Source organism: Zonotrichia albicollis, chromosome 1 (genome assembly GCF_047830755.1).
Source record: "Zonotrichia albicollis isolate bZonAlb1 chromosome 1, bZonAlb1.hap1, whole genome shotgun sequence".
NCBI lineage: Eukaryota > Metazoa > Chordata > Aves > Passeriformes > Passerellidae > Zonotrichia > Zonotrichia albicollis.
Genome location: NC_133819.1, coordinates 11,101,015 through 11,128,484, shown reverse-complemented (window position 1 = coordinate 11,128,484; position 27,470 = coordinate 11,101,015). Strand labels below are relative to the sequence as shown.

Sequence of the window (27,470 nt, the reverse complement as noted above, 5' to 3'; positions counted from 1 at the left end):
GCCACACGATTGCATTCATGTCCTGCTTTAACACCCTTGAGCATCTTTTATCTTCCAAATTCTAAGGGCTTTTTTTTTTTTCTCTACCTACACAGGCAGGAGGAAGCAAAATCAAACAAAAACGGGATGGACAGGAGGGGTAAAAAATAGATGGTGGCTACTGCATCCCTGTCCTCTGTCAGGAGCCTACAGGGCGTGTCTGCTCCCAAGCAGTAAATTGCAAACATTTCTACCATGGCCTGCTGCTTGCAGTGTACATAGCTCCTCAGGAAAGGGACAGGACAGCTGCAAACTGTGCACTATGGCAACCAGATGGCCTCTTCTTCAAGGGTTTGTGCATATTCTGGGAAGTGCAGAGTCTGGAGCATGCCTCTCCCACTTGCTGTGCTATTCAGCAGGACCCTTTTGCTCTGAGAGAAGCATCCCCTGCAAATGCTGCAACACTTGTGCGGGGCATTCCCTGAGACATCTTAGATGCTCAACATCGTTTTACATATTTGCATTTCTGTATGTTCAATATAGCATTTAAATTGTTTCACCTGCATTTTTTTTATTATCATGTCACTGAAAATCAAGCTACTCTAAATTTTAAAAAACAGAAGGATAAGGAAAAAAGTTGATCTCATATTTATTCTATTTCATCTAAATATGTTTGTACAGAAAAAGTACTGGCCACCCATAATACACATGGACCTAGTATTCAGATTTGTAGAACTTTCTCAAAGATTTTTTCCCTAAAGCTGGTCATTAGCTGAAATGAAGGTGGACTGTTTTTTCCCTTCATCCATTTTAATTTTTTTCTTTTTCTGTTGATTACTAACTCTACACTATATTGCTTAGGCACGGAAATTTAAATGGTAATGCATAATTAAGGTGTGCAACCTGCCATCCAGTTTCACACACTCTTTCCCTGTCATACTCTCATATTCACCATCAGTCTCCCAGTTAATAAACTATTTGGACTGCCCTTCAGCTCTCCCCTTTTGAGAGAACCTGAGTGAAGTGAATTGTCACAAATCCGGCACAGCTTGGACTTCTTGCTTGGGTACCTCAAGCACTGAGAGAGACCTGTCTATCTCACAAGAACAGGACAGGGGTTTTTGATGTGCTGGCTGGGATCAGTGGGTTCATGAGAGGAGTCACAGCTCCTGGACAGCGCAGAGAAGAGGCATTTACACCAGGACATGCATCCTAAACTCTCCTACCTGGCTGACTCACCTAGGCCTGGATAGGAGACTGTGCATTGGTATGATGTGCATTTCTTCACAGTCTGTATGTCAAGGTGTGTCAAGTTATGCCTTTAAAACAATCTGAATTAATTCAGTTTGAAGATAACAAAGAACGGTCTGAATTACTTCAGTTTGAAAGTAGTAATTGTAACTTCCACAGGTTGTTGGCCCATGGAGATGAAAAATTCCCGAGATGCTTTACTCAACAAAAAGGAGCATGGAACACCACCAACAATCATTACCAGGGCACTGAGGGACAGCCATAGCTTCTGTGGCATGATAAAACTGTCAAGTGCATTGGCTAATGGTAGACATAAGCACATAACTGAGAGAAATTGTGCTATTTTATAATTTAGCTTTTTCCCACCTCATTGATACTGGTTTTGTATTTCCTAGTTTGAGTTTATGTCACTTTACCAAAGTGCTTGAAAACATGTACATGTTTTTCTGAGCAGAGACACAGACCCAGTCGGGTGGGACTGGAAATCTTGCATTCAAGTTAAAAAAGACTGTTGAAATAGGACACTTCACTGGGTGGAAAAGCCAACTCCTTCCATTGTGGGGAACAAGATGAATAAGCACAGCACATTTAAGGAATTTTACTGACCTTGTAGCTGGACAGTATAAAAATATGACTGCCTTTCACACTTTCTTGAGGCCAAGTGGAAACTTTTCAGCAGCATGACTTCAGCTGTCTTCATGCCTTCCCCAGTCCTGAAACCAGCCTAGGAGGGAGCTATACCACCAGTATAGATGTGTCATTGCTAATGTTGCCTGGCTGATACTTTCTTAGAACTGTGCCTAGAAATCAAAAGCAGTTCCTGAATCTGTTAGCACTGAATAGCAGTCTGAGAATTGGTGGCTTTTCACCTTGGCTTGGTAGCATGACTTATCAAGGGACGGGCAATGCCAGTCTGTCTTCTTAACATGTTAGATTCCAGCAATTTTGAGAGTATGCTAACAAAATATTATCAGAAATAAAGCCTTCAGAAAATCTAATGAGCTGAGCCTGAAGCCACTCCTAAAAATGAATTAATGTCCCAGGATGCTCATTTTCCTTTTAATTGGATCTGGCTTCCTTTTTAGATCCATGATGGAGAGAACACAGATTGGTACTGAAATACAAAAGACACTTTTCTAAACCTGGCTTCTAAACTAAGTGACTTAAATACCAGACTGGTCAGAACTTTGATGTACAGTTGAACACGAAGTTGTGTTTTGCTGCAGCAGTCACTATTTCACATACAACTACAAGTTCTTGCCACATTAATAGATGAGAGTTAGCTGTGGTCAGAACAACAGAAATCAGAAGGAAAAGGGGAGGAAGGTTAAAGGCTGAAAGTGAAAATAAAAAATACTGATTGCCTCTCTGTTTCCCTGCAGACAAGTTTTTATCCCTGAAATAGACAGAAGCACTTTAAAGAGATGTTTACTTAAGCTATGTAGCAGTTTGGGTGACGTGTATATTGTAAAAAACTCTGCCAGCAACCTGTAAAAACTAGGCAAGTAAGAACCTACTTTCATGCAGAGCTTCCTGAACTATATCTGACATTCAAGCAATGCAGGTCTGGATTCTCAGGCTCTCTTTCTTTAGCAGTTGAGATGGGAGAGCAGTTCCCCCTGAGCCACACAGCTGAAAGTGAGGGCACATAGGGCCTTCTTACCATATGTGACCTGCTTCGTGGAGCACAGAGGGTCCACTGGGTGACATCATCTTGGTACGCCTGAGTTATCCATATCCTGGTTTAAGTGAGCACCTTTAGGGACTTTTATGGAAGTGGTTCTGTTTATTTTATTTGAAAATCTGAAACATGTAGCTCTGCCTTATCCAAAAATTACAGAGAGAGGCCTATATACGAGCCAAACACAGAGGGTTTCTAATAGCTGGGAGGGTTGCAGTGGAAGTGGTTAGCAGCAGGAGCCAGGTAACCTACATTCCAACAAGAGGAAGTTTTAGATTTAAAGGAGTTCTGATAAACAAGGGTTTGCTGTGCTCCTTCAGCCAACTGCAAATGCAGTAGGCACTAATGATGACATTCATTATTTAACATAATTTTTCTAGATATTCTTCCATTTTCCAGTCACCACCTAAGGTTTCCAGATACGTGTTTTTAAACGAGACATGTAAGGACAACAGAGCATAGAAGCAGTAGGTCTCTCGTAACTTACAGCAGTATCTTATCTGTTGTGTACCCTGGATTTTTGTAACGAACATGTAACGCTTTGTAGTCAAGCTTTTCAGAGGATTGCTGTTGTCATCTTTCCTCTCTGTAAAAGCCCCTCTGCTCCCGACACTTTAATTGCACAGTTGCCGAAATGAGGCACTGCAGAGTGTTAATGTGTGAGTCTGAGCGACAACACACTCCTCTTTTCACAGAGCTTTTGCCCTTGATCGTGAATGTAACAGAGCACGTACCTTAAAAATAACTGGAGATTCAAGGGGAATCGCTACACTTATCCTCTTGCATAAGGTTTGTTGACACAGGGATCCTTCAACAGTAATTCATATTCTTTCACTGGGAATAATAAGCATCGCAATTAGTGAACTAGTTAATAACTGCGTGGTTGGGGAGGACAGCAGAGGCATTTCTGTGTATGTGGAAGCGGACTGTTCAGTGTCCACATGGTCTAAAGCAGAAAAAAAAAAAAAAAAAAGGCTTGAAATCCTCCCTGCAGCCTCCTTTCTTGCGAGCTGCCCCTCCGGCTCCTCCAAGACGAGGCGGCAGGATGTTTTTATTCCCTACGGGGCCATTCTCCCTGGCTCTCTCCCGGGAGCCGGGCACAGCCGGCAGCTCCGGGGGAGCGGAGTTTGGGGGCGAGGGCTGGCGGAGCTGATGTCAGCGCCGGGCGGCGGGAGCGATTGGGCTGCGGGAGACTTTGCAGCAGCAAATCCGCCCCCCTCGCCCCCCCCCACCCCCGCACCGTCGGCTTCAAAGCGGCCGGTGCCCGGCAACTCGCAGAGGTGCAAAAAGTGGGCGCGGGGCCGGCAGAGCCGCGGCGGCGCCCCCGGGCATCGCCCCGGCCGGGCCCGGCACGTCGGGGCGGAGGCGCGACCCCAGCGCGGCGGCAGCGCCGAGCGGAGCCCGGGCACAGCCCCGGCACGGCCCCGCCGGCCCGACCCACCGCCCTATAAAAGCCGCCTCCAGAACGAGGAGAAACTCCGCGGGAGGAGAACACGCTGGCGCGGTGCTGCTCGCTGAGGTACCGGCATGACATCCGTCCTGGGCAGCAGCAGGGCGTCGGGAGGGCCGAGCGGGCAGCTGAGATGCAAGTCCAAGAGGAGGAGGAGGAGGAGATCAAAGAGGAAAGGTAAGAGAGATGCAATTTTCTTGTTGCTTTCTTTTCCCGCTCTGTCCGCCTGCCATCTACACAGCCCCGGCTGCTCGCAGCTCTATTGTCAGCGCTCGCCGGCACCAGCCCTGCGCTGCCCCGACGGCCGCGGCGGGCCGGGCGGTGCCGTGTTCGGGGCCAGCCGGGAAGGGCAGGGGCCGCCCCGGCACCGCCGCCGGGCACAGCTCGCCGCCGTCCCTGCCTTGTGCCGGCCCGAGGTTGAACCCACGGGGTGTGGCGGGGGGCTCGGCAGGCCCCGTCCGGGGCAGTGCGGGGCTGCTGCGGCGGGGCCGTCCCGGGGCTCCGGCCTGGCCCGGCCCGGCGCGGTGCCCGCCGCTCCCGCCGCGGCCCGGAGCCCGCCCGAGCCCGCGGGCAGCAGGTGCCGCTGCCCGGGCGGAGCGCGGCGCGGAGCCCCCCGGGGCTGTCGCGCCCTCCAAAGTACCGCTTCTCTCCTTTTCTAGACGAGGTCCGCCAAGTTTTTGTGTCTCGGTGCTGTTCCCCGTCCGTAAGCGAGCCCCGGGTAGGAAGGCGCTAATTGCCGTAAGCAGGAAAAGTGAAGCTACAGGATGTCATTGCGAACAGGGAATATGCCCTAGATAGCAGCTCTTCGCAAGGCTGGCTTGCTTTCTCCTGTAGAGGGGATGACACACTACCGCTTGATTTTTGATGTTTTGCCTGAAAAATACGAAGTTAACCGACTGTGAGCGCTTTAAAGTAAAATAAACGGATACGAGGAGCAGAGTGCCAGAGATGCCCAGATGCAAGGCATTCAGCTGCGGAGATGCGAAGTCCGAGTGTTTATCCAAGCAGTAAATATAATCTAACATGTAATTATGATCTCTGTATGGTACTCACACAAGTTTTACTCAGCTAGCACTCAAGCTGATGCTTTGGATATACTGTTTCTCCTTCAGATTCTAGAGAACCTAATTTATAGGTGCCAGTAGCTGAGTGTCTCTTAATTATTGATTATGTTGAAGTTACTAAGTGCAGTATTTGATAACTTTTTAGGAAGATGTCGAAAGCAGCTTCTGTATAGTGGCTGTTAAAACCGGGCCAAATGCTAAATGCAAGGCTGTGGCATTTGATTGTCATTTGTCACTGTTTTTGCTTTCATCTGTTGACTCTGTATTCAAAATCATAGTAACAAAGTGACCTGCGCACAAATAGGAACAACAGACATGCAGATATATCAGGACTTCAAGTAGCTGTGCAACCTCATCTTGTTACTCTGGGTTTTTAGCAGCTTATAACACCTGGTGTGAAAGGCTGCCTTTTACTTGGCATTACAGAATAAATTTTAAAACTCTCAGAAAGGAGTGCCTGCATACTCAGTATCCTTTACATTTCCCTGTAATCAAGTTGTGTTGTGCAGACTTTTTTATGCTGATTTGTTCTAGAAAAACTGTTTTTCTACAGAATTGCAAACTTAGCTTAGCTTTGGTGACCTGTACTTGGTCAGGAGAAAAGAATAAACCATTAATCTATGCAGTGGAGAAAAGGTACTTGGTTTTATTTTGTTTTTAAGAGCAGACGAAAGTTAGGGTCTTTCAATAAGACTTTTCTGCTGTGTCCTTTTTTGCTTTGTTTTGCCAAAACAAGGTGGAAGTTGATTGTGTTAAAATAAACCAACATGAAAACTTGCTCAACAATAACCTGGTACCTGACAGCTATTTGCAGAATGTACAGCTGGAGGTGGATCGCATTCTAGAAAGCGCTTAACTGGCCAACATCAATAGGATGTGCACTTGAAGTGTTAATTTTTATGCTTTCAAATGTGCTATTTGTAACCACTTTTCAGATAATGTAGGTGGTTAGTATACTAATTACAGATTTGTGTCCGTATGATTTTGGTTTTCCTTTCTTTGTAATCACAGTACACATTTAAAAAACTACACATTCCTGTAAAATCATGCTGGCCAAAAAATTTCTGTAACTTGAAGCATGCCCTGTATAAGATCATGTTTGGATTTTACTATTATATTTTATTTTTATTTAGTGACCATCTTTTTTTTCTTTTTATTTTTATGGTATCTCATAAGGAGGTGTTGCTTCACAAACAGACTATTCAGAGAACTAGTCAAAATGTTTATTAGGCTATTAAATTACGATTTTTTAAATGAGAATTGTTGTCGGCTCCACTGTTTTGCAGGTTTGATATGTTTAATAGATTGTGAGAAAGTCTCTGCAGAGAGTTAGACTAAAGACACTTGCTTTGAGCTATTCTCCAGCGCATATCTTGTTGTTTATAGCAGGAATGCTTTTGGTAGCCACTTTAAAGTGTGTAACTACACACATAGGTTTACACATCCATACACAGGGATACCTAGGAACACGAGGAGGCAAAAAAAATCCTTATAATCTTAAATTTAAATTGAGTATTAGACAAAGTAAGGAAATGAATTTATCTGTTTACACATCCCCAGTCCTTAAGGAAATGGACTCAACAAATAATTTATACAACTTACTATATTTTATTACACATGTTACATAGAACTGTAAAACCAGGTTGAGACACTGCCTAATAGAATATCTAGGAATGTACAGCAGCAGAGACAGTTATTATTTGTTATTTAGCAGTGTTGCTTGTCTCTTCTGTTTTGCTTTCCATGTTTTCAGTCATCTTTTTGCTCTGGTTAGTGTGAATTTTAAATTTGTGTGTGTGGGTATAGCCCTTCACTCCATACCTGGATGCTCTGTTTTAGGAGTTTCCTAGGGGCAGAAAGCAAGTTCAAGCAAGGAAAACAAACAGCATTCTCTGAATATCTGAATTTCCTTCTGCATTTGGCCTAAAAGTAAAAAAAAAAAAACAAAAATAAAAAACACATGCAGTAAGAGTCAGAGAACCAATATCCCTATATGCAAATCAAGCACTGAAAAGTGCAGGACACCGAAAATTATTCCTGTGCACAATATTATCATCCAGTAATTAATTTGCATGCATCTTATTTTCGTGCTTATGAAATCCAGCAATCCTTTCAGTAAGAAGATCCTGCCTCAACAATAAATGTCTGTGCAGTGAATGTTATATTGCAAACCTAGACTTAGAGTGGTTTTATTCAGTTTTACACTCTGTGCAGAATGTGTGTTAAAAAGTTAAAATGTGGATACTTAGACATATTTGGTGAATTAGTATAGGTAGAAATATTTTCATTGTCATTTAAAACAGTATGTTAACTCTCAGCAGGAAGTAAATATCTTAATTTTTCAAAGATCTAATTAAAAATAAATATGGATGCTTGACAGATTATCTGCATACTAATTTCATGTGGCAGCAGTAATAGATATTTTATATTTCTCTCTATTTGCTTGGTTTTGAGTTGTTGTTTTGTTTTTAGTCGGTGTGTATAAAATGACCATAGGAGAGAAAATGATACCTATTGATTTAGAGAAACCCGTTTAAAATTTTTGGGGTTTATACGTGGTTACAGCGTTTGCGGGTTCTTCTGTTTTCTCAGGCCTCTGGAATATGGCAGAGTACTGGCAGAACTCAGCACAGCTTGTGCCAATTTCATTGCCTGTGGTACAGGTTTTGAAAAGAAGGCTTGTTTTCCCAGATAAGTCATTACACATAGACCAAACAAAAGCAGAGTTGCCATTTACTGATAATACTAAGAAGGCCACAGTTCAGCAGCCTCCAGCAACTTCCTGGTAATCAACACACAGAAAGTAAGTATGAAATAGGGGATTGGATAGAAAACCCTTCTGAGTTATTTTCCAGTCTAAGACAACAATTATGACCCCTTATTTGCAATGCCATTTTTAGGGCTGCTGAGTGAAGTTAATTACTGGAAGCAGGAGGGCATCAGGTATCCCTGGTGTGGTAGAAAGCCATGGCCAGAGTCGCTGCTGATACAATGGGGCATGAAATAAAAGTTGACAGAATAAACTAAATAAGGGCAGCAAGTGGGTGAGAGAGGCAAAATGATTGCGAAATGAAATTCCATGAAAAATTAATGAAATAGAAAGATTGTGCTGAAGATGAAGGGAGGAAACCAGCTTGGTTCTTCATCATCCTGCAATGCCAAAGTAATAAATGAGCGTGCTTCATCTTGGCGAGGTTCAGGGACACAACTCCTTCCCCACGAAAGGATTGTGTTGTGCTTCACGACGTGTTTCGCTTATCTCATGCCCTGACAGCTCGAGAGGAAGGGAATGGATTTGGTGATAAAATTAAATTGATTAAACCTTTATCCATCATCTAATTTGGTAGCTTTCTTTTTTCTTTTCTTTTTTTACTATTACCTCCAATTTCTAGTGATCCGTGTAATGACAGCAATTTGAGATAGCATCAAGGACATTAGCTACGATGACTGAACTTAAATTTAGAATAAAAATATGGGATTCATGAGTCCATATCTAAATAGCAGACGATTAGGTTATAGCAGAGTTGTAACTTCCTAGCAACAGCATGTAATTGTGAGGACAATAGAATGGTGTATTTTACTTTCAAAAAGAACAGCATGTAATTGTGAGGACAATAGAATGGTGTATTTTACTTTCAAAGAGAACAAAATACTTCAACTTTATCTTGAAGTATTAATTATGTAAGTGGAAAAAGCACTGGTATGAATATTGACCACGTCTTACATGAGCAATAACGTATATTGTAATTTTTACCTTTCTGACCGCAGATATTGTTAGAGGATTTGCTTTCCTCAGTGGCAACACACAGGCATATAAAGCTAGTGGCAAGGAATCCTACTGTTGGAAATCACTTCATATTGCTTAAAATTTTGTAGGTTCTCCTTTGTGACTTGCGTAGGAAAATTCTCCCATAAGGTGAGAGCTTTGCGTACAAGTTTCACTTTAAGTGGTATTAATGGAGTTTTGAAAAATACTTAAAGGCAGCCCTTTCTGAAGTGATAACCTAAAATGGAAAATGCTGCACTAAAAATTAAAGGTTAGATGAAATTGCCTTGCGAAGTACCAAGTTACTAAAGGTCTGTGCAAACTGTATTCTTAGGCTCCTTTAATGCCATATATGTTTGTCTCAAAAAAGCGAACATGAGGATATCTGTCTGATCTCTGTTAATTGTACTACTTTTGAATTACTGCTGGCCAATATTGTATAGGTTTTGCGAGTAGTAATGAACGTGAATTGATCCGTGTGTTTGCTGCTAACTATCTCTACAACCTTTCAGGCAGTTTACCGTTTTTTCTGTGTAAGTGATCAGTTATCCAGACAAAAAAGGCTGATATGCATCAGCAGATAGATCATTCTCAAGGAATCTGTGAAGAACTTGACGTCTGCTGTGTAAACCAGCTTGTTTTGCCTGCAAATTATGCAAGTTTCAGTAGTAAAACGAAGCGCTTACCTTTCTGCTGTGGCTGACCTTTGTTCCCTGCTGTATGAATTTGAAACAAAGCAGCCAACCCGGAGGAGTTCTAACAGCATATTGTGATATATAACATATTAAAAAGACTGCTTTGTTAACTGGCGGAAGCAGCTTGTCAACCCATACTAACAGGCAACCCTCCCTGAGTCATAAAATAGCCAAATTTAATGCCTTAACAGAAAGCATTAAATGGATGGAGTTATTGTCGTTCAATCAGTCTGAAATTTCTTGCTTCTTACAGCAGATTTGAAATATGAGGATGTATTTTTGGACCCTGAATTAACAATACACACTGCGGACTAAGGACTGGACATTGCCATGGCTGGTTTAATGAAAATCTCTGCTAAGCAAAGCGTGATAACAGGGGAAGCACGGAGCAGGGCACAGTGCGTAAAGAGCAGGACGGCTAATATTGAAGATATTACTGTGACATTAATGAATGAAAGGTGTATTTTCACTAGGTATATTCTATTCCGTTCTGGCTGTTCTAGCTCCCAAATGTGTACTAGAGATAGTGAGGTTTCAGAGACATATGGCAAAAGGGATTAGAGATGTGTAAATTTTCGGTAGAAGAAAATTGATAAGGTTTACATTGTTTACTTCAGAGATAATCATAAGAAAATATATAGTAGAATCATATTAAAGAAGAAAGATTATAAAGAAGGTAAACGGGCTACTCTAATTTATTCCTGATTTTTTTATTTACTGAGACAGAGGTCTTTAAGGAAGGAAAATTTCAGCATTTTTAATAGAAGTAGAAGGACTTTTTCTGTTGAGACTGTACATAGCTAGCCTGGGAATTTTGTTCATTCAAGGTATGGAAAAACAAAACTCACTTGTAGGGAGTTTGAGGTATTTGATTAGCTCAGCTGAGACTCGCACTACTAAGTTTGATGCTCAATTGAGTGACTGTAGGCTTTGGCTTTGGGTAGGATACATTAAGAAGGATTTCTTTTTTTTTTAATATGAGATATGAATCCTCTTTTCCGGGAAATTATCTGACTCCTGACTTGCTTGGATTAGGTGGAAAGGTGATTTGTAGGCAGTTTAATCGCTGCTGCTCACTGCCAGGCTTTTTGCACTGTGGCGTTTCCCCAGCGGAGGCCGTGGCGTGGCAGCGGTTCAGGAGGCACCTTTCTGCTCGGCTCCGCGGCCGTGGCAGTGCTCATCCATCCCTCTGCCCTGTGCTCCCCAATCCAGCAGCGCAGCTGAGAGAAGGGCAGGCACATTTCCCTGGAATTCTCCTGACAGCTTTTTAAGTCTCCTTCCTCTCTGTTCCCACTCAACGATTTGTGGTATATGTAAAAATAAACGAAATTGAGACTGATTCCTAGTCGCTTACTTTGATCCTGTACTGAGGTTAGGATGATTACAATAAAATTAATTCACCCCATCCATTTCTCCTTCTCTTGAAAAAAAAGAAACAAAAGGGTGAATTAAAAGGAAGTGAAAACAAATTTTACAAACACAAGATGATTTGTTAAGCAGAAAAACCCCACAGGTACTGGTATGACTGCCAGTGCATCATCATCAGATGAATATTGTGTCATAGGGGATTACCCCTGCAAGCTAATCTGCGTTTTTGAAAGTGTTTTTGTGCTGGGTTCAAATTTGGTCTCAGTGCTAAACCAACTACTGCGTCTGATTTTGGAGCTGTGCCACTTGTGAGTGCTGTTTCTGAAACCTGCACTATGTGCTGGTGGCATTTTTTGTGCAAGTCTGGAATAAGGAACGAGCAATAAGTAGATGTCAGCAAAATACTTTGTGCTAAAGTGTGACTTTTTTTTCTCCATTTTTTGTTCCTTGCAAGAGAAATGGTGCTCAGAATTATTAATAAAATCACCTTTCTCCAAATGCTAATGAAACATCAGCATGAAGAGTCAAAGCTGCTGGGAAGTGTGGGAAGAAATAAGTAGAATTTGACAGATATTTTATTTCCATCTTCTTAGGGATTTACACACAACTGATTTTATGCAATTGCTTCCTTCTTGCCACTTCTCAGAGACTGTGAAATGGCTATTTATTCCTTAAATAGTGGGATTTAACAAATGTAAAATGATGGCTTTCAAGCCAACTGTAATGTGTTACCTTTGTATAAGGCCTAATTCTGCTGCCCCTATTCAGAGTAGAATTGAAATTGAAACTTCTCAGTATCAGTCATGGTTGCAGAATTGTGTTTCTATGTACATACGTGTTTGTGCCTTAATGTATAGCAACATATATACATTTTTTGTGAGAAATAATAGTTGTCAAGCTGTATGAAGTGAATGACTGTAATAAACTCCGGGTTATATGAGACAAAGGGTCTTAAAGCCTGTAGAGTTCAAATTATGTGAAGAATTGTTATGTTCCATTGAAGTATTTTGTTTAGTGATGTAAAAATAAAATACTCTTATATAATTTGTGTTTATTCACATTCATCCATACAGACTGTATGAGTTTGTAATTTTTAAAGTGTATGTATAAAAATTCTCATAGTATTTCTGTGTGATCTTTCTCTAAGCAGTAACAGTTGTCTAATAGACAAATGACAAAGGCACAACTGCAGAGGGATTATGATTTTTTTGTTGTTGTTGTTTTTAGAGTGAAAAATAAAGAAGTGAAAGACACTTCTTATAAGCCAGACTTTTTGGAATATTTCTATGTTAGATTTGTGTAGGTATGTTTTTTGAGTAGCTAAGTAATTCAGCATGGTGAAGTCAGGTGTGTGTGCAGGAACCCATAATACTCGTGTCAGGAAACCCCAAATCTTTACCAAAAAGGTGGATTTGTTGTTAAGTGTCTTTGTGTGCTGATCGTTCTCCAGCTGAATCCTGCAGAAGGACTAACGGAGCAGAAGCCAACTTTGAGCTCGTGCTCTACATGGCATCCCTGCCAGCAGCCCTGCCGCAAACCACCAGACAAAATGCCCAGGGCTTCCTGAACAAAACTTACCCAGAATTAACTTTCATTAGCTGATTTCCAGGCTGTAATTTCCCTTCTTCTTGTCAATCATGAATTGCTATTTACATGTCCACATAAATGGGGATTTTGGGAAGCAGGCTGCAGTGGTCGGCAGTGCCTCATTGTTGAGAAGCGCAGTAATTAAAGTGAGGCTGAGCTCTTGCTGCTTGTGGATTTAGGAGTTTAAAAGGAACAGTACAAAAAGGGAATGTTCTTTAATACCACTGACAGCAGGTTTCTTCCACTTGCAACTGCTTCAAAGATTATTGATTGACCTGTGTTTATAATTTATTTATGCTAAAGCATCTGATGCGTGTCTGTTGTAAAATCTGTTGTTTCTAAAATCAAGATTCTTGACTTGTTTGCAATTCATGTTTATAATGATCAGTTTTTATAGTTGTGTAACAGAGAATTGCTTTAACTGGTACTGTGCCCACAAAGAGGACTTTTTGTGCCTTTAACTGGAATCCATAAGCACATGACATTTGATGCTGTGGTTTTTTGGTGGGGTTTTGGGTTTTGTTTTTTTTTTAAATAAAACTATTTGTGCAAATTCTTTAAATTTTCTACACAAGAAGAGGGAATATGCAAGAGTATTCAAGGACAAATGTGAAGCATTTCAGTTCTGCCAGAACAAGTCAAAAGTTATCTTTCTAGGTTAACTTGTACCCTCTTATATTCTTTTAAAAGAAGACTGTATCTCTGCATTAATTTTGTTAAAAAAAGAAAAAGAGAACTTTGAAATCTTTTCATCTTACAGCACAAAGTGTAAACTGCAAGGCAAAAATGGGCAGTAAGTTACTAACAGGACCTGTTACCAGGAGATGGTTATTATGTGTCAAAAAAACCTGGGAATTTAAAAATATATACTATTTTTGAGTAATCAGAAATGAAATAGTCGTTTGCAGTTAGAAGCCTGGTTTGTAACAGAAGTAGTTTAACAGAACACTGCTTTATAGATTGGTTAACCCAGGCACATTTTTAAGCAAGTGATACATTCTGCTTAAATGTGGTAAGAAGCCATAGACAAAGATGTTTTGTCAGATTTTCCTGAAGGCTAACACCGAATTCCTTATTAAATTTGTCCTTTTATAATGTAAGGCACATTGGACTATTCTTCCCTGACAATGATAAGATCATCCGTCTCTTCAGCTAGTTCCAACTCATCCTAAACAGTAAGGATGTGACCGTGTTCACAGGGGTCTGAGGATGAGGGAAGAGACGAGGATCTGACTCCATGTTTCAGAAGGCTGATTTATTATTTTATGATATATATTATATTAAAACTATATTAAAAGAATAGAAGAAAGGATTTCATCAGAAGGCTAGCTAAGAATAGAAAAGGAAGGAATGATAACAAAGGCTTGTGTCTTGGACAGAGGGTCTGAGCCAACTGACTGTGATTGGCCATTAATTAGAAACAACCACATGAGACCAATCACAGATCCACCTGTTGCATTCCACAGCAGCAGATAACCATTGTTTACATTTTGTTCCTGAGGCCTCTCAGCTTCTCAGGAGAAAAAATCTTAAAGGATTTTTCATAAAAGATGTCTGTGACACAAGGATTCTTATTGCCCAGAGTTAATAAAAATGCATCAGTGTGATCATGCCAGGTACACTCTCAAACTACTTGTGGAAAGTTATTAACTCTCACAGGCAGACAGGCCAAGTTCACCCCGTTTATGGGAGGGAAACTGAGTCAGAGCAGTTGATCTTTTGCAGAATTAATTAGAGATAGGAATGCAGGAGGCTGTGGCTGCACTTTCCAGTGTCCAAGGAACCTGGCTCTGGTTTTAGGAGTCCTTGCCATGGCTGTGTCACAGCTGGAGCTGGATGTCACTGCCAGGCTCTGCCACTGCTGGGCTCTGTCACTGTGTCACTGCCTGAGTGCCACTGCTGGGCTCTATCACTGTCACTGCTGGGCTGTGTCACTGTCACTGCCCCTGTGTCACTGCCCGTGTGCCACGGTGGTCCCCGGAGCTGCAGGTGCCAGGGTGAGCCGTGTGCCAGGCTGCGGGCTGGCCAGACATGAGAGGGCGATCCCTGGGCATAGCAAAGCAGTTCTGCCTGCTGCTGGTGGAGAGAAGAGGGCTCCGTGTTTACTTATCTCTTTTGTATTTGACAAAGGCGTGGGATCTGGTTCTTCTGTGGTGTTAAATCACATTTGCTCTTCAGCTTCTGTTTCTCCCAGAATGGTTTGTTGTTGATGCTGAGGGTGAGGTTTCTAGGTAGCAAAGTTTACATTTAAAAGGCAGCTCTTTTTTCAGTATTATGCAGCATATTGTGGACAAGTCTGGAGAATAACCACAATAACTCCAATTTTGTAATATACGTTACTTCCTTCAGATGCTGAAATTTGCTTATGGAATTCATTGAAACTGTTACAGATTACTTTTTTTAAAAATGAGATTTACCCTTTTAGATGAATCACTTAATTACACAAGGATTAAATACTAATTTCTAAATTTCATCACTTTAATTTCTATTAAAATCATAGTAACAGTCCCTACATTTTTACCTTGACTGTAGTTCATCAGTTTCATTTATGCACAAGCTCTTCAGACGACCAAAAGACTATTCCACTTTAGCTAAAACCACTCTAAATTCGCTCTTGTCTTTAACAATGGTTTTTTGACTAAAATGTGGAAGATACATCTTAAGATGAAAAAAGAGCTGAGATTCATTTCTGAGTCCAGGAAAGTAATTTATAAAGTTAAAAAATAATTTAAAAATCTATTCCTCATGCATAATTATCTTAATTTTGCCTGAAACAATTGTCTCTGAAATTAACTGAAACCAAGCAGCAGCAAATTACACTGTTTTGGGTCTTTCAGAGTGCTGTTTTAACAGGAGGATGAATTAAACACTACAGAAGCCATCTCAATAAAGATAATCACAAATGTTCCAAAAAATCACTCCTAAAATGAAAGTGTATGTAACCTTGAAAATCCACATATTTGCACTTCTTCAATTTGTTTCTTATTTATCAAAACACCCATCTCTTTCCTCCCCTTCTTTTTGCTCTCTTACTTCCCTTGTTTGTATCCTCACCTACTGAAGCAGCTGCTATTCATACAAATTATGAAAAGGAATGTATATATGAGATTGGTGCCTGGAGAGGACCAATATATCATCAAAGGTCTTTGGGGTAACATATGGCCTTGGTTCAGCAAAATCACTTCTTCAGTCATTCCATTGCTGCTCAGAAAAGCAGTAAATAATAAGTAACAAGATCTGCATACAAATGTGCTGGTGCTTAGCTTTTTCTCGTGGAATCAGAAACTGGATAATAAGTTGCTATTATTTTGCTAAAGATTTTCTAGATACAAAAAAAATATAATGCACCTTCCTAGAGCATGTACTTCTTAGGGCTTGTTCTGTTTTAGCATATCTAAACTGACCTTGCTACCAGTTCCTGAGTTGTGTAGATGTTTCTTTGATGCTGGCACGTAAAGTTGTTTCCTATGCTCTTTAGGCAGAAAAGGGAGACAGCAAAAAGTCAAGATAAGAGGCTGAGAATATTTCTTAATGGCCGTTATAGCAAAAGCAATGTGAGCGTCATAGGCGGGCAGTTGATTGGGAAGAGAAGCTCGTTAATCTTGGTTAGTTTTAAAAATCTTGTTAATCTTGGTAATTTTACAAACCTTGCTAATCTTGATTGTGATGGTGTTCGCAGGGGTCTTAGGATGAGGGAAAGATGAGGATCTGACTCCATGTTTCAGAAGGCTGATTTACTATTTTATGATATATATTACATTAAAACTATACTAAAAGAATAGAAGAAAGGATTTCATCAGAAGGCTAGCTAAGAATAGAAAAAGAAAGAAAGAATAACAAATGCTGGTGTCTCGGACAGAGAGTCTGAGCCAGCTGACTGTGATTGGCCATTAATTAGAATCAGCCACATGAGACCAATCACAGATGCACCTGTTGCATTCCACAGCAGCAGACAATCATTGTTTACATTTTGTTCCTGAGGCCTCTCAGCTTCTCAGGAGAAAAAATTCTAAGGAATGGATTTTTCAGAAAATCCATTTCATGGCTACATTGGTTTCCAGTACCTTTCCTGTTGCTGTTTTGCCCCATACCTCCTGTTGCACTGCTGTGTCAGGCACACCCCTGGTGCAGGTGCCGTCACAGACAGCCCTTGTGCAGGCAGACAGCTGAATTTCCATCAGTCCTTTCCCCAACAGGTGTCAGTGGTTTGCACATTGTAGAAGAGATGGTAACTCACAGAAAACCACATGGCAAAAAGTGGCTTTTTGGTCATGATCAGCTCAGGTTTTGCAGGGAGGTGCAGTACAGGTGGGCAGGCACATTAAAGGCACCAGGGCATGGGATGCTCTCAGCACACCTTGGGCCAAAAGCATGGCTTATGGGTAGCACAAATACATCTCCCTGACCAAATGTAGGAAACTGTTTCCATCAGCCCTTTCTGGCAGACAGCTTGTCTTTGCTGAATGTTGACAACATATTATATAAATTTCTCTGCAACAGCTTGTTTCAGAAACTTTCCCCAGTAATATAGATTAAGATAGAATTTGTTTTGACTGCTGTAATGCATATTCATTAGATAAAAGCCCAGACAATTACTATGATAGTTTCACTAACAGGTGGAGCATGTTTTAGGATTTGTTGGCCGTGGGATTTGCTGGAATAATCTCAGACAAATTTAGGGGATTATTTTTGTGATGAAAATAATTTTGTATGGGAAGTGAGAATGTAAGCAGATTTGAAGGTGATTTCATTATGTTTTTACATAAGTTTGCTCTTAAAATTTTAAATCTAGAATAAGTTCATACTTTGAACAAATTCAGGTCTCACAGCGCAAGCAATGAACCACACAAATAAATCGTACCTTCCTAATACAACTTAAAATTGCATAAATGGTAAGCGAAGGTATTTCTAACAGGATATCACTTTATTGCATTCATTTTCCAAAACTAGAAAAGAGCTAGAAATTATTCTTTTTCTGTCTACACTTGTACCATATCCACTTTCATCCATTAAAGTTATCTATTAATTTCAGTGGAGTAGATAATATTACAGCAAATATGCATTCATCAATGTTGTTGAGAAGTTGCAAACTAAAGCACAATTTCCCTTTTTGTTTCCACTAGAAAAAAGAGAAAGATTGAGAGCAGAATCAAGAGGAAGACTGTAGGAGCCTAATCCTACTCTATAACGTGAGAATCTGTGCTTTTGAGGAGCACCAGGCCCTACAGCTTATGGGACCTCATCTCATAGGACATTCTCATATGGGAGGTGACACTGTCTTCAGCACAGATTGGTCTTGGTGATAATTTTTATAGGATTGGGCTCATGATAACTGGCACTATCAGGAGTGCATCACTGCCAAATTGGTTTCATATAGTAAACAAGGAAGTTAAAACTGCACACTCAGGAAAGGACCTTAGTTCATCCCTACAGGACAGCATCAGAATTTAATGTTAAATGAGGTTTAAAAATACACTTGCCTAGCACAGAAGTTATCAGTCTAGACTCCCATCTGTTGAAAGCCTTCTAAGTATCAGTAGCACTTCAGTATCTGACTTAGGCAGAAATCATCTTGTAAAAATGCTAATAATTTCTCTATGGTGTTTTGTTACGAATGGAACTTCAAAGCTATGAATGCATATGTTTATATTCAATTTCTATTTATGTACTTAAGCACAGACTCTCTTGTACTATGCATATTAATGTGCCAATATGTGCTCCAGCAATGCCTGTATTAATGTACATTCATATTTCTGTAAAGGGCTGGACTCAATGGAAGTTTTGTCCTGTGCTTCATAAGGAGCTTGGATCCAACCCTGTATTTTTTTTTAAATAAACATTGGAACAAATTTCCAGGAATTAATTTAGTTTATAACATTGTCTTTTTGTTGTTGTAGTTGGATTTTAATTCTTAAGCACAAGTTTTTTATGAGCTGCATCATTTTTAGCTGCTTGTGTAGAGATGTTTGTCTGTTGACAGAGCTGCTTCTCCATCCTCCTTTGTCATTCTTGTTTTCAGTGTGTTTTAATTGTGCTCTGTAATCCCCTATACCATTATAACTGATTAATTAGCAAACCTTCACTTTCAGGCTCTGAATTTTTCTCTTAGGCTCAGACCATTTATAATCTCAGCTGAAAAGACAAGATTGAACATCTGCCTTGTATTTAATCTCTTTGCATCTTGTACTCATCATGATTATTGTTTATTCTTTACTATAACTGGGGGGTTTAAGGGTGAAATGCTACATTCTGCATTATCTGGGCTCTTAGCCTGAAAATAAATCCATGCAGATGGGCCATGGGGAAATACAGAAATCAAGGAGTCCACAACTTGTGGTTTTTTGTAGTATTTTAGACCTGAGATGTCCAATTTTTTTTTAAGAATCAGCCTTAAGAAACTTTGGGTGGAAAAAGGCAATGATGAATTGTTCCTTTTGCAGAGCTTCCATCAGTTTATATTTTCACAATTTTCTTTGCAAAGATGTGGGATAGAAATATACACATATTTTTAGACTTGCAGTAAGTAAACAAATCCAACATTTTCATTCAGTTCTCAGATGCCAAGATCTGTGCTTTTCAGAAAATCCCATTAAGCATTAAGGGACCTGCAGCTGTACCAGCTGCTGGTGACAGTGGAAGGACCATCCTCCTTCAGAAGCTCAGGTCTGAGCTTCCCTCAGCTCCTTGTCAAGACTTCCATGTGAAGCCTGCTTGTTCATAGCTTCTGCAGGGAACAATTTTCCCTGATGCACTTGCTTGCATGTTTTTTTTATATAGTTGGGGTTAAGATTTTGAGGGATCAAGTACCTGCTTGTCATTACCTATTTCCAGCTGGAAATCTTGGGATGGCAAGCTTTCTCTTCCCCCTCACTGACTCACAGCATGAAGAGATAGTGGAAATTTTCCCAACACATTGTACATTTGTCAGCACAGGTAGAAGAGTGGTGAATAAAATAATTTCTTTGCTCATCCCTCCTACTGTCCTAGTCACAATCTCAAACATCAGGTAGCATCACACAGAGGGGTTTTTTTCTCCAGAAGGAGCTATCTGTCTCCAAGTGTCACATAATTTATGCAGAATTGAGTTTGCTTCTCCTTTCTGTTTCCTCTGTCATGTCCACCCAAAGGACCCTGTTGTCTTTGGCCTGAACTGGGCCATGGGGTGTTTTTGGGCTCTCTCATATATAATATCTTATAATAATTAGATGGTGCCACCCAGCTGCTGATGTCTCTTGCAAATACACTTTTCTGTTATTCATGCTGCCTAAACCTTCCAAAATCTGCAGCAGCTCCAAACACTTTGCAATAGCATTAGTGCAGGTTTTGGAATGATGCTGTAATATAATATAGTTTAAAATATTTTCACTCTGGAATTATAGGAGGAAAGAAAACAGCTCATGTCCGTTACTTTTTGAACTGATTTTTTTATTTCTTTGAGAACTCTCTGTGGTCTTCATAGGCATTTGATTAAAAAGTAATTTCAAACATGAATAAGAAATAACATGTGCAGAAAGCTGCATTTCAGCTAGAAGTGGCAATGTGAAGCACATTTCTGGGACTGTGGCTCCAGTCTGCCAGATTCCCATGGAGCACAGAGCAAGTGTGGCTGAGACCACAGAGCCCTGTTGCATTTTGAAATAGTCTCTAGGACTCATTTCTTTTCCCATGAAGCACTACTTTTAAATATTCCAGGAGGCCTGTTCCTGTTCTGACTGCCTCTGTTTTTACAGATCTCTTTTGCAGGTGTTTTTTCACTTACAGCTTTGCATTGTTCAGATGCATTGCTCTCTTCTCACACAGGTGCAATCTGGCTGTTGCCCTTAGCTGGGTGTATCAGCAAGGAGCAGGTGAGGCTGAATTTTGGGTGAAGTGTTTCTTCAGAAGATGGCTCAAGAGTTGGTAGGACTTAGAGGAGATGCAAGACCTCACTAACAGCCTGTGCTCCAGCAGGAGAACTGATGTGATACTTGCACCTGAGACCCACACCTTTGTCAGCTTCTGCATGTGCTTTCCATGGCCAGAAAACTCTGTTTTATGAAGAAGTCTGTGAAATGCGTGTGTCTCTGTCCAGGTGCAAGTCATGGCCTTCAGTATGGTGTGCTAGAGAGCTGTTAAAGGGTTGGGATCAGGGTGGTCTGAGCAGCTCCAGTTCTGCTGGATGTGCTCACACAGCCCTGTGAGAGCTGCAGTTACAGGAATGGTAGAGAATGCAGTTACAACCATGGTACTTCTGCATCTCCTGGTGGAATGGCAGGACTGCCATGGGCTGTTGGTCCCACCAGCCCTTTATGCAGGTGGGACCTGTATCTTACCTGATGATATTCTGAGCTTTGGGGGCAGGTTCCCACACTTGAAAAGTGGATTTCCTCTAAATGAAGCTCTGTTCTGAAACTGGCAATGCTGAAAGTTAAAATTAGTTTCTCTTTTATTACTAGGACATATTTTTAGGCCCTAATTCATGTCTCATGTGAATGCAGTCCTCCCACTCCCACGTTGGGAATACTGAACTGGAGTCTGCAGGCTGTGCATTACATTTTCCAGAAATAGGTGCAACCCAAGATTTTGAATATTTACATTCTCTGCCTTTGAAAAAAATGCAGTTATTGCATTTTTAGGTGCATGTATGAGTTTAAAATAGTGAAAAACTAAAGTAGAATCTGCTAACCTTTGGTTTTTTGTCACTCTGTCCTATTTTTATTTTGGTTGCATGAAGGAGAACTTACCTTAGTTTGCATCTAGATGCTGCAAAATGCAAAAACAAAACCCCACAGAATATAAGCTCTTCATATCCTATGAAGGTATTTTGGATATCTTCTGTTTTCTGCCCTCTCCTTTGGAGCTCTGGAGCCTCTAAGCCCAGCTGCTGGTGTGCGCCGTGGTCCAGCAGCACAGCAGCATTGCCTTCCTGTCAAAGCATCTGCAGCTGCTGTTCACAGAGGCCATCTCTGCTGAAATGTTCTCCTGGGAGCCCTGATGTGCAGCAAGGGCAGGGCCTGGCCTGCAGAGGAGGTTCCAGCTGGTGCCATCAGGCGGCAGTGAAGGGATTTTGGAGGAATTTGACCTGGGCCACAGCCAGGGTGGCAGAGACGGCTGAGCAAGCTGGCAAGCATTGAAAAGGTGCTGCAGCTGCCTGTGGTGCTGGAGCCCCTGCCCTGAGATGTCCCCTGCCCTGCAAGGCCAAAGCTCCTGGCCTGCTGTGACTCCCTGCCAGCATCCCTGGGGACACTGGCAAGGACAGCACCAGTGGCTGTGGACAAGGAGTTCAGAGGAACCCTGCTCACTGAAAACCCTGCCAATGCCACTTGGAAAACTCTCCAGCAGGATGATGAACTCCAGTGAGGAATGGAGTTTATTTACTGTGGGAACATGGCTCCTGTTCCCATTAGGGCTGGTTCAAGGACAGGGGATAGTCTTCCCCTGCCTGCCGGTGCCCTGCTGTGCCCTCTCCAGTTTGGTGTGTTTTGTATCTGCTTCCAGGTATTGATGACCTGTCCTGAGTGTTTCTGGTATTCATGCTGTGCTGGCTGAGGGTGGCCTTGCAGCCTGAACCAGGAGCTGCCCTTAGGTGTGCATGCCTCCCATTCAAAGGGTGTCTGAGCCCCAAGTATTGCAGGGATGGGCCCTCAGGGCCACATCAGAGCAGCCACAGGCTCTTGATGGTGAGTGCTCTGATCTTGGACATATCTCATCATGTGTTCTTACTGGGGAGATCCATTCCAGGAGCAGAGAAACAGGATTTTAGCAACCCCTCCTGAGAGCTGTCCCAGCAGCTCTGCACTGGGAAGGCAACCAAGTCCAAAGGACTCTGATTACTGCCATGCCACAAATTATAAAAAGTGTAAAATATTTGTATTGCCACCAAATATTTGTATTTGTATTGCCACCAAACAGGGATGAAATTATACATCACATAAAACTTAAAGTCATTATTTTCTTTAAAGAAATAATAAAGTCTTTTACTCTGTCACCATACTCTGCAGACTGATGCAATCAATCCAATAACAACTGTCTTGAGAAAGAAAAGAAAAAAAAAAGTATACAGAGTTTAGTATATACAGTTTGGAAAAGATCTGTTTCATACTATTACATAAATAAGGCAAAAATAAATGAGACATTTAGAAAATACAAATCAAATCTCGTCTTTGTTTTTTATCTATTATTATGGGAGCTTGCAATAGGTAGGATTAGAAAATGATCCCTGAGAAATATTGTTGGGGTACTGAATATTTCAAGTCACTGAGGACTCAGTTTAAAATAAAACCATCAGTTATATCAGTATATGAATGGAGAGGAATCAGATATTTCTGCTACTGCAAATAATTAATAATGTAAGTCATTAGCATTAGTGCAACTTGCTTCTCTTTCTAATTTACAGGCACATATCTAGATTAACTGTAAAATATTCCTGGGTTTAGGACACACTGTCCTCCATTGAATGCTTAGCCTGGAAAGGTTATTAACATTGAATGGGGACTGTTCTCTCAGGAGAGCTGCAGATAAAATGACCAGGGAAAGAAATAGCACAACTTCTCAAATTAGCATAATTAGTAATTATCTCTTAATAGCCCCACTTGGCTTTGGAGACTTGGCACTTGAAATTCCGCTTAAAGTTCAGTGAGGAAAAACAAATTTCACGCTGAAATGTCTCAATAACACAGCTGAGTTGCTGAGGTAATCGTCTGGTTTAGGTAAAGGAAAGGAGATGAACATATGGATAGGAAAGATCTTTGCTGTAAGCACTGTGTTTGTGTTTGCATATGTAAAGCACTCCAGGCTTAATGGTACAATTGCCACTTTCTCTGGGGGGTGAGGGGAGGGCAGGAGCATGAGTGGGACTTTTCTCTCTTCTTTAGTGGAGAGAAACAGATGAAGATAATAAACTAAAATGAGCAAACCCCATTCATTTTACACTAGAATAGTGTAATTTCTTTAGCAATTCTAGCTGAAATAAAAAATCCAGAGACAGACAAGCCAAGCAGTGGATAGAAAAGCAGCCTTTATCGTAGCCAGTGGCAGAACTAAAACCTTTCAAATGGGGACAGTTTTCCAACATTTAACTCAAGGTAAAATTGGATGAATAAGCACAGGCAGCCTGGTAACCCTAATTTTTTTTCCTTTCTGTGGCAATGAAACAGATGGCTCTCTTAAGATGCTTTTGGCTGGGAAAGAACAAAAGCAGAAGAGAAGTATTTACCATTTTTTACACACCTAAAGCCCAGTCCTCTTTATCCTCAGGCAGAAAGCAATTTATCCATCCATCCCGATGGAAACAAGCCTTTGTTATTAAGTAGGCACATTTTGATTTACATGTTGCACAGCTGGTTGGAAGCTTTCCACTAGGAAACACACACACAATTGATAAGCCTTCCTCAACTAGTTTGAAATAGAAAAAGAAGTTGTTTCACTCTGCCCTCTTTGGCAATTCATGTTGGGTGCCAACACTCCAACAGTGGATTTATTGCAGTGATGGTTTGGGGAGCTTTGTTTTTAGTATAGGTTCATGTTTTGGTCTGGTTTTTTCAGGGAGGGTTGGGGTCTTTTTGCCGATTTTTTGATTTTTAAATGTTGGTTTGTTTTTTGGGGTGTGAGGTGGGTGTATATATCTCTACATATATGTGTGTATATATATGTGGGGGGGGGGACACATTTAAAAGCAGGTATGTTTTGAAATGCCAGATTGCCATATCCCAAAGGTGCAGGGTGTCAAGGCTTGCAGTGGTTCATGCCATACATGGCCCCTCCTGGGGTAGAGTCAGGTGCTCTCTAGAAGAGGCACTTTTTGTTCTGTCTGCAGAGTGAAGGATCCCTTGGCTGCAGGGAAATTACTCTTTTGGTACTGTGTCAACACATAAAATAGGAAAGATGAAGACAAACTAGTCAGAGGAGGTTGACAGCTGCTATAAAACTGATAGGCTGACACACTCATGGTCAGAGGAGGAAAGGGTTTGGCTTAGAGACTCTAATTAAGGCTGGCCAGGGTGCATTAGCTCGTCTTCACTAGTAACTTTGCAACCTCACACCCTATGTATCACCCTTTTTATACAGGCTCTAGGTGAGAAATGTGATTAAGCATGCTGCTATACTATGTTTCCAAGGCCCAGTCTCTGAAAGCAATTCAAATGCCTCCATCAACCAACAAAATCCATTTCAAAATTCAGAAAGAGCATGAAAGCAAAGAGGGAGAAGGGAGAAAAGAAATGGAAGCAGATCAAAAGAGATGAAATGACATTTGAAAAGTATGGAAATGAGGAGAATATTGAGACTGAATTAATTGCAAAAAAATCCTAAAAGATGCAGTAATCCAGCAGGTCTGATGTAAATATTTGCAGGCTGACAGAAAGCAGGGAGATGGGCCAGTATCATGATGAAACGAACACATTCCTCCCTGTTCCCCCCAACCAGTCCTGCTCCCAAAGGAGCACTTGACAAATAAATTAAGCTCAAGCACCAGCAGTGGAGAGAATGCAGAAGAATATTCTGATGGACACCTGAGGTATCTCCTGATAGACTGTACGTGGGCAGCTGCTGAGAAGAAAATGCTACAAAAGAAAAATACCCACTCCCTGACAAGCCTCTTTGTGGAGTGATTGATATGTTTCTGCTTTCCTCCTTCCCTATAATATTGGGAATGTGAGCTACTGCTTTGAGGCCAGAACTATTAAAAAATAATAATCTGTGAACACCAGCTTGACTTTTTTTCCCCCCTAAAGCATGCAGTTGTAGGTAGTGAGTGTTGATTTTTCTTGGTACTTAAGACTGGGATTTTTAGGGCAGATTTTTCAGAACAGCTCTTTTCTATTTTGTTCTTAAATTTCACCTTACGAACTGCAGTAGAACCAGTTGGGTAGTTGCACATGTGTCTTGTTTGCTTGCAAAGCTCATTAGAAAGATGACTTTGTTAAATTCAGGAACCCCGAGTTTGATTTCTGGCTCTGCTGCTGTTGTTTGTGTGACTGTGGCACTCTGCTCACCTCCCCTCTGCACTGGGTCTGCCAGGACAGACATAACTGCCATCACTGTTATTTCTAATCTCTTAGTGCTCTGAGCCCTTTAGGGACCATTAAATTATGCCTGGATGATGTGATCCTGATCTGATTTGGGATCTCCTGGTTGCTGTTTTGAAAGCAATAGCAATATTCCTGTGGCATGAAGTTTAGGCATTGCAGAAGGTGAGCATGCAGCCTGCAGGTGAACATCCAAAGGCTACTCTGTGACATCAGGTCTTGTCAGACAGCAATTAATTATTGGGTCTAACTCTGTGATTCTTGGCAAACCTTAGTGAGGTGGTTAAAGGGTATTTCTATTCTGCTAAAACCGATGCTAGGGAGGAATTCTCAGCAGTTCAGTCAGGATTGGACCTTTAAAATTGGACACGGGAAGAAGAGAAACAAGCAAAAATTACCTGAGCAGGTAAATGCCTAAGGGTATTTCATTTTCTTAAAAAATGCCATTGGGTTATACTGACTTTATAGGTGGCATTTAATTATGTCAAGCTGGTCATCTGCTTCCTTCTTCCATGTTTTTCTTTCCCTTTCCAATTTTTGGAACCACGTATTTTGGCTATTTCTTGAATTGAATTGAATTCAGAACAGGGAATGAATAAGAACATACTGTGTATTATATTTGTGTTGCTTTCAAACAGAGTTAAGCATAACCTGTATATATAGATCATGGCAAGAAATACCAGTAATTTTCAATAGAAGAGTAAAATGGACAATCTATCAGGCCTATTCTCCTTCATTTAATAAAAGTAGGTCAATGTAGGTTTTATGCTGTTCACATTAGTGTCATTCATTTTAGCAATACTAATAAAAGGGAATGGCTGGTTGAGCATTACTGGAAGAGGATATCAGAAGAGAAATTAGAAAAAGGAAAATAGGTGAAGAAACAGTACAGAAAGTAAAGCCCTACGTCATGGGGATGTTCCTATAAAATGTGTTAAATAATGTCAACTCACACCCGGGTTTTGAAACTCCCATTTCTAAATGATTAAAGTTCAAATGAACTGGAACATGAGAAAAAATACATTTTGTGTACTTGTTTAGCTTCAGATCAACTATTAAACATTCAGGAGATGCTGACAGTGGGCCTCATGCAGTCCTGTCATGATTCCCCTTTAACTTTTGAAGTGTTTATCAGAGAGTTGAGTATGCCATGATCTGCTCTGGCCTCTGCAGTTCTGCTTGAGCTGTGACTTGCTGGTTTGGTTCCTGGTAATTTCCATGGCCAGGTGCCTGCCTGAGGGGATCATTAGTGGCATGAGGAAGGCTGGATGGTGATTATAAGATAAAGACAGGGAGAATGTTATTTTATCTGCTGCTACCAGCATAGGACTGTTTATTGAAGTAGATCAAAGAAGTATGTAAACATGCACACACATGTGCACACACATAAATCCCATTGCATTTCTTTTATTTGCTTTTTACAGTTTTTTAATAATATTGCAAAGTTCATGTAGTTAAGAAACAATCATTTTAGTATTTCTCATACAGGGCCTTGGAAAGTGGTGATTGAGAAGAGAAGGAATGAGGATTCTTTTTATTTGCTTTTCAGCTTTTATTTAAGGCATAGACTATGCTTTCATATCTTTCCTGAAAGAGTAAAAAGCTTTCAAAACCCTTCAGAAAAG

General features: G+C 41.0%; 1 protein-coding gene and 1 long non-coding RNA gene across 3 annotated transcripts in view; one reads left to right on the top strand and one right to left on the bottom strand.

Annotated features, from left to right (window-relative positions):
- LOC141731318 (uncharacterized) overlaps positions 1 to 3,891 on the bottom strand; it is a 64,095-nt gene extending 60,204 nt beyond the window's left edge. The window contains exon 1 of the long non-coding RNA XR_012583360.1: positions 3,646 to 3,891. This is a non-coding gene — a long non-coding RNA (uncharacterized LOC141731318). The remainder of the gene's footprint in view (positions 1 to 3,645) is intronic.
- Positions 3,892 to 4,014: 123 nt separating this feature from the next.
- Positions 4,015 to 27,470, top strand: part of ADARB2 (adenosine deaminase RNA specific B2 (inactive)) — a 306,015-nt gene continuing 282,559 nt past the window's right edge. For both annotated transcript variants that reach the window (XM_074555648.1, XM_074555715.1), the window contains exon 1: positions 4,015 to 4,538. In XM_074555648.1, coding sequence (XP_074411749.1) covers positions 4,439 to 4,538 — 100 coding nt within the window. In that variant the 5' untranslated portion in view covers positions 4,015 to 4,438. The remainder of the gene's footprint in view (positions 4,539 to 27,470) is intronic.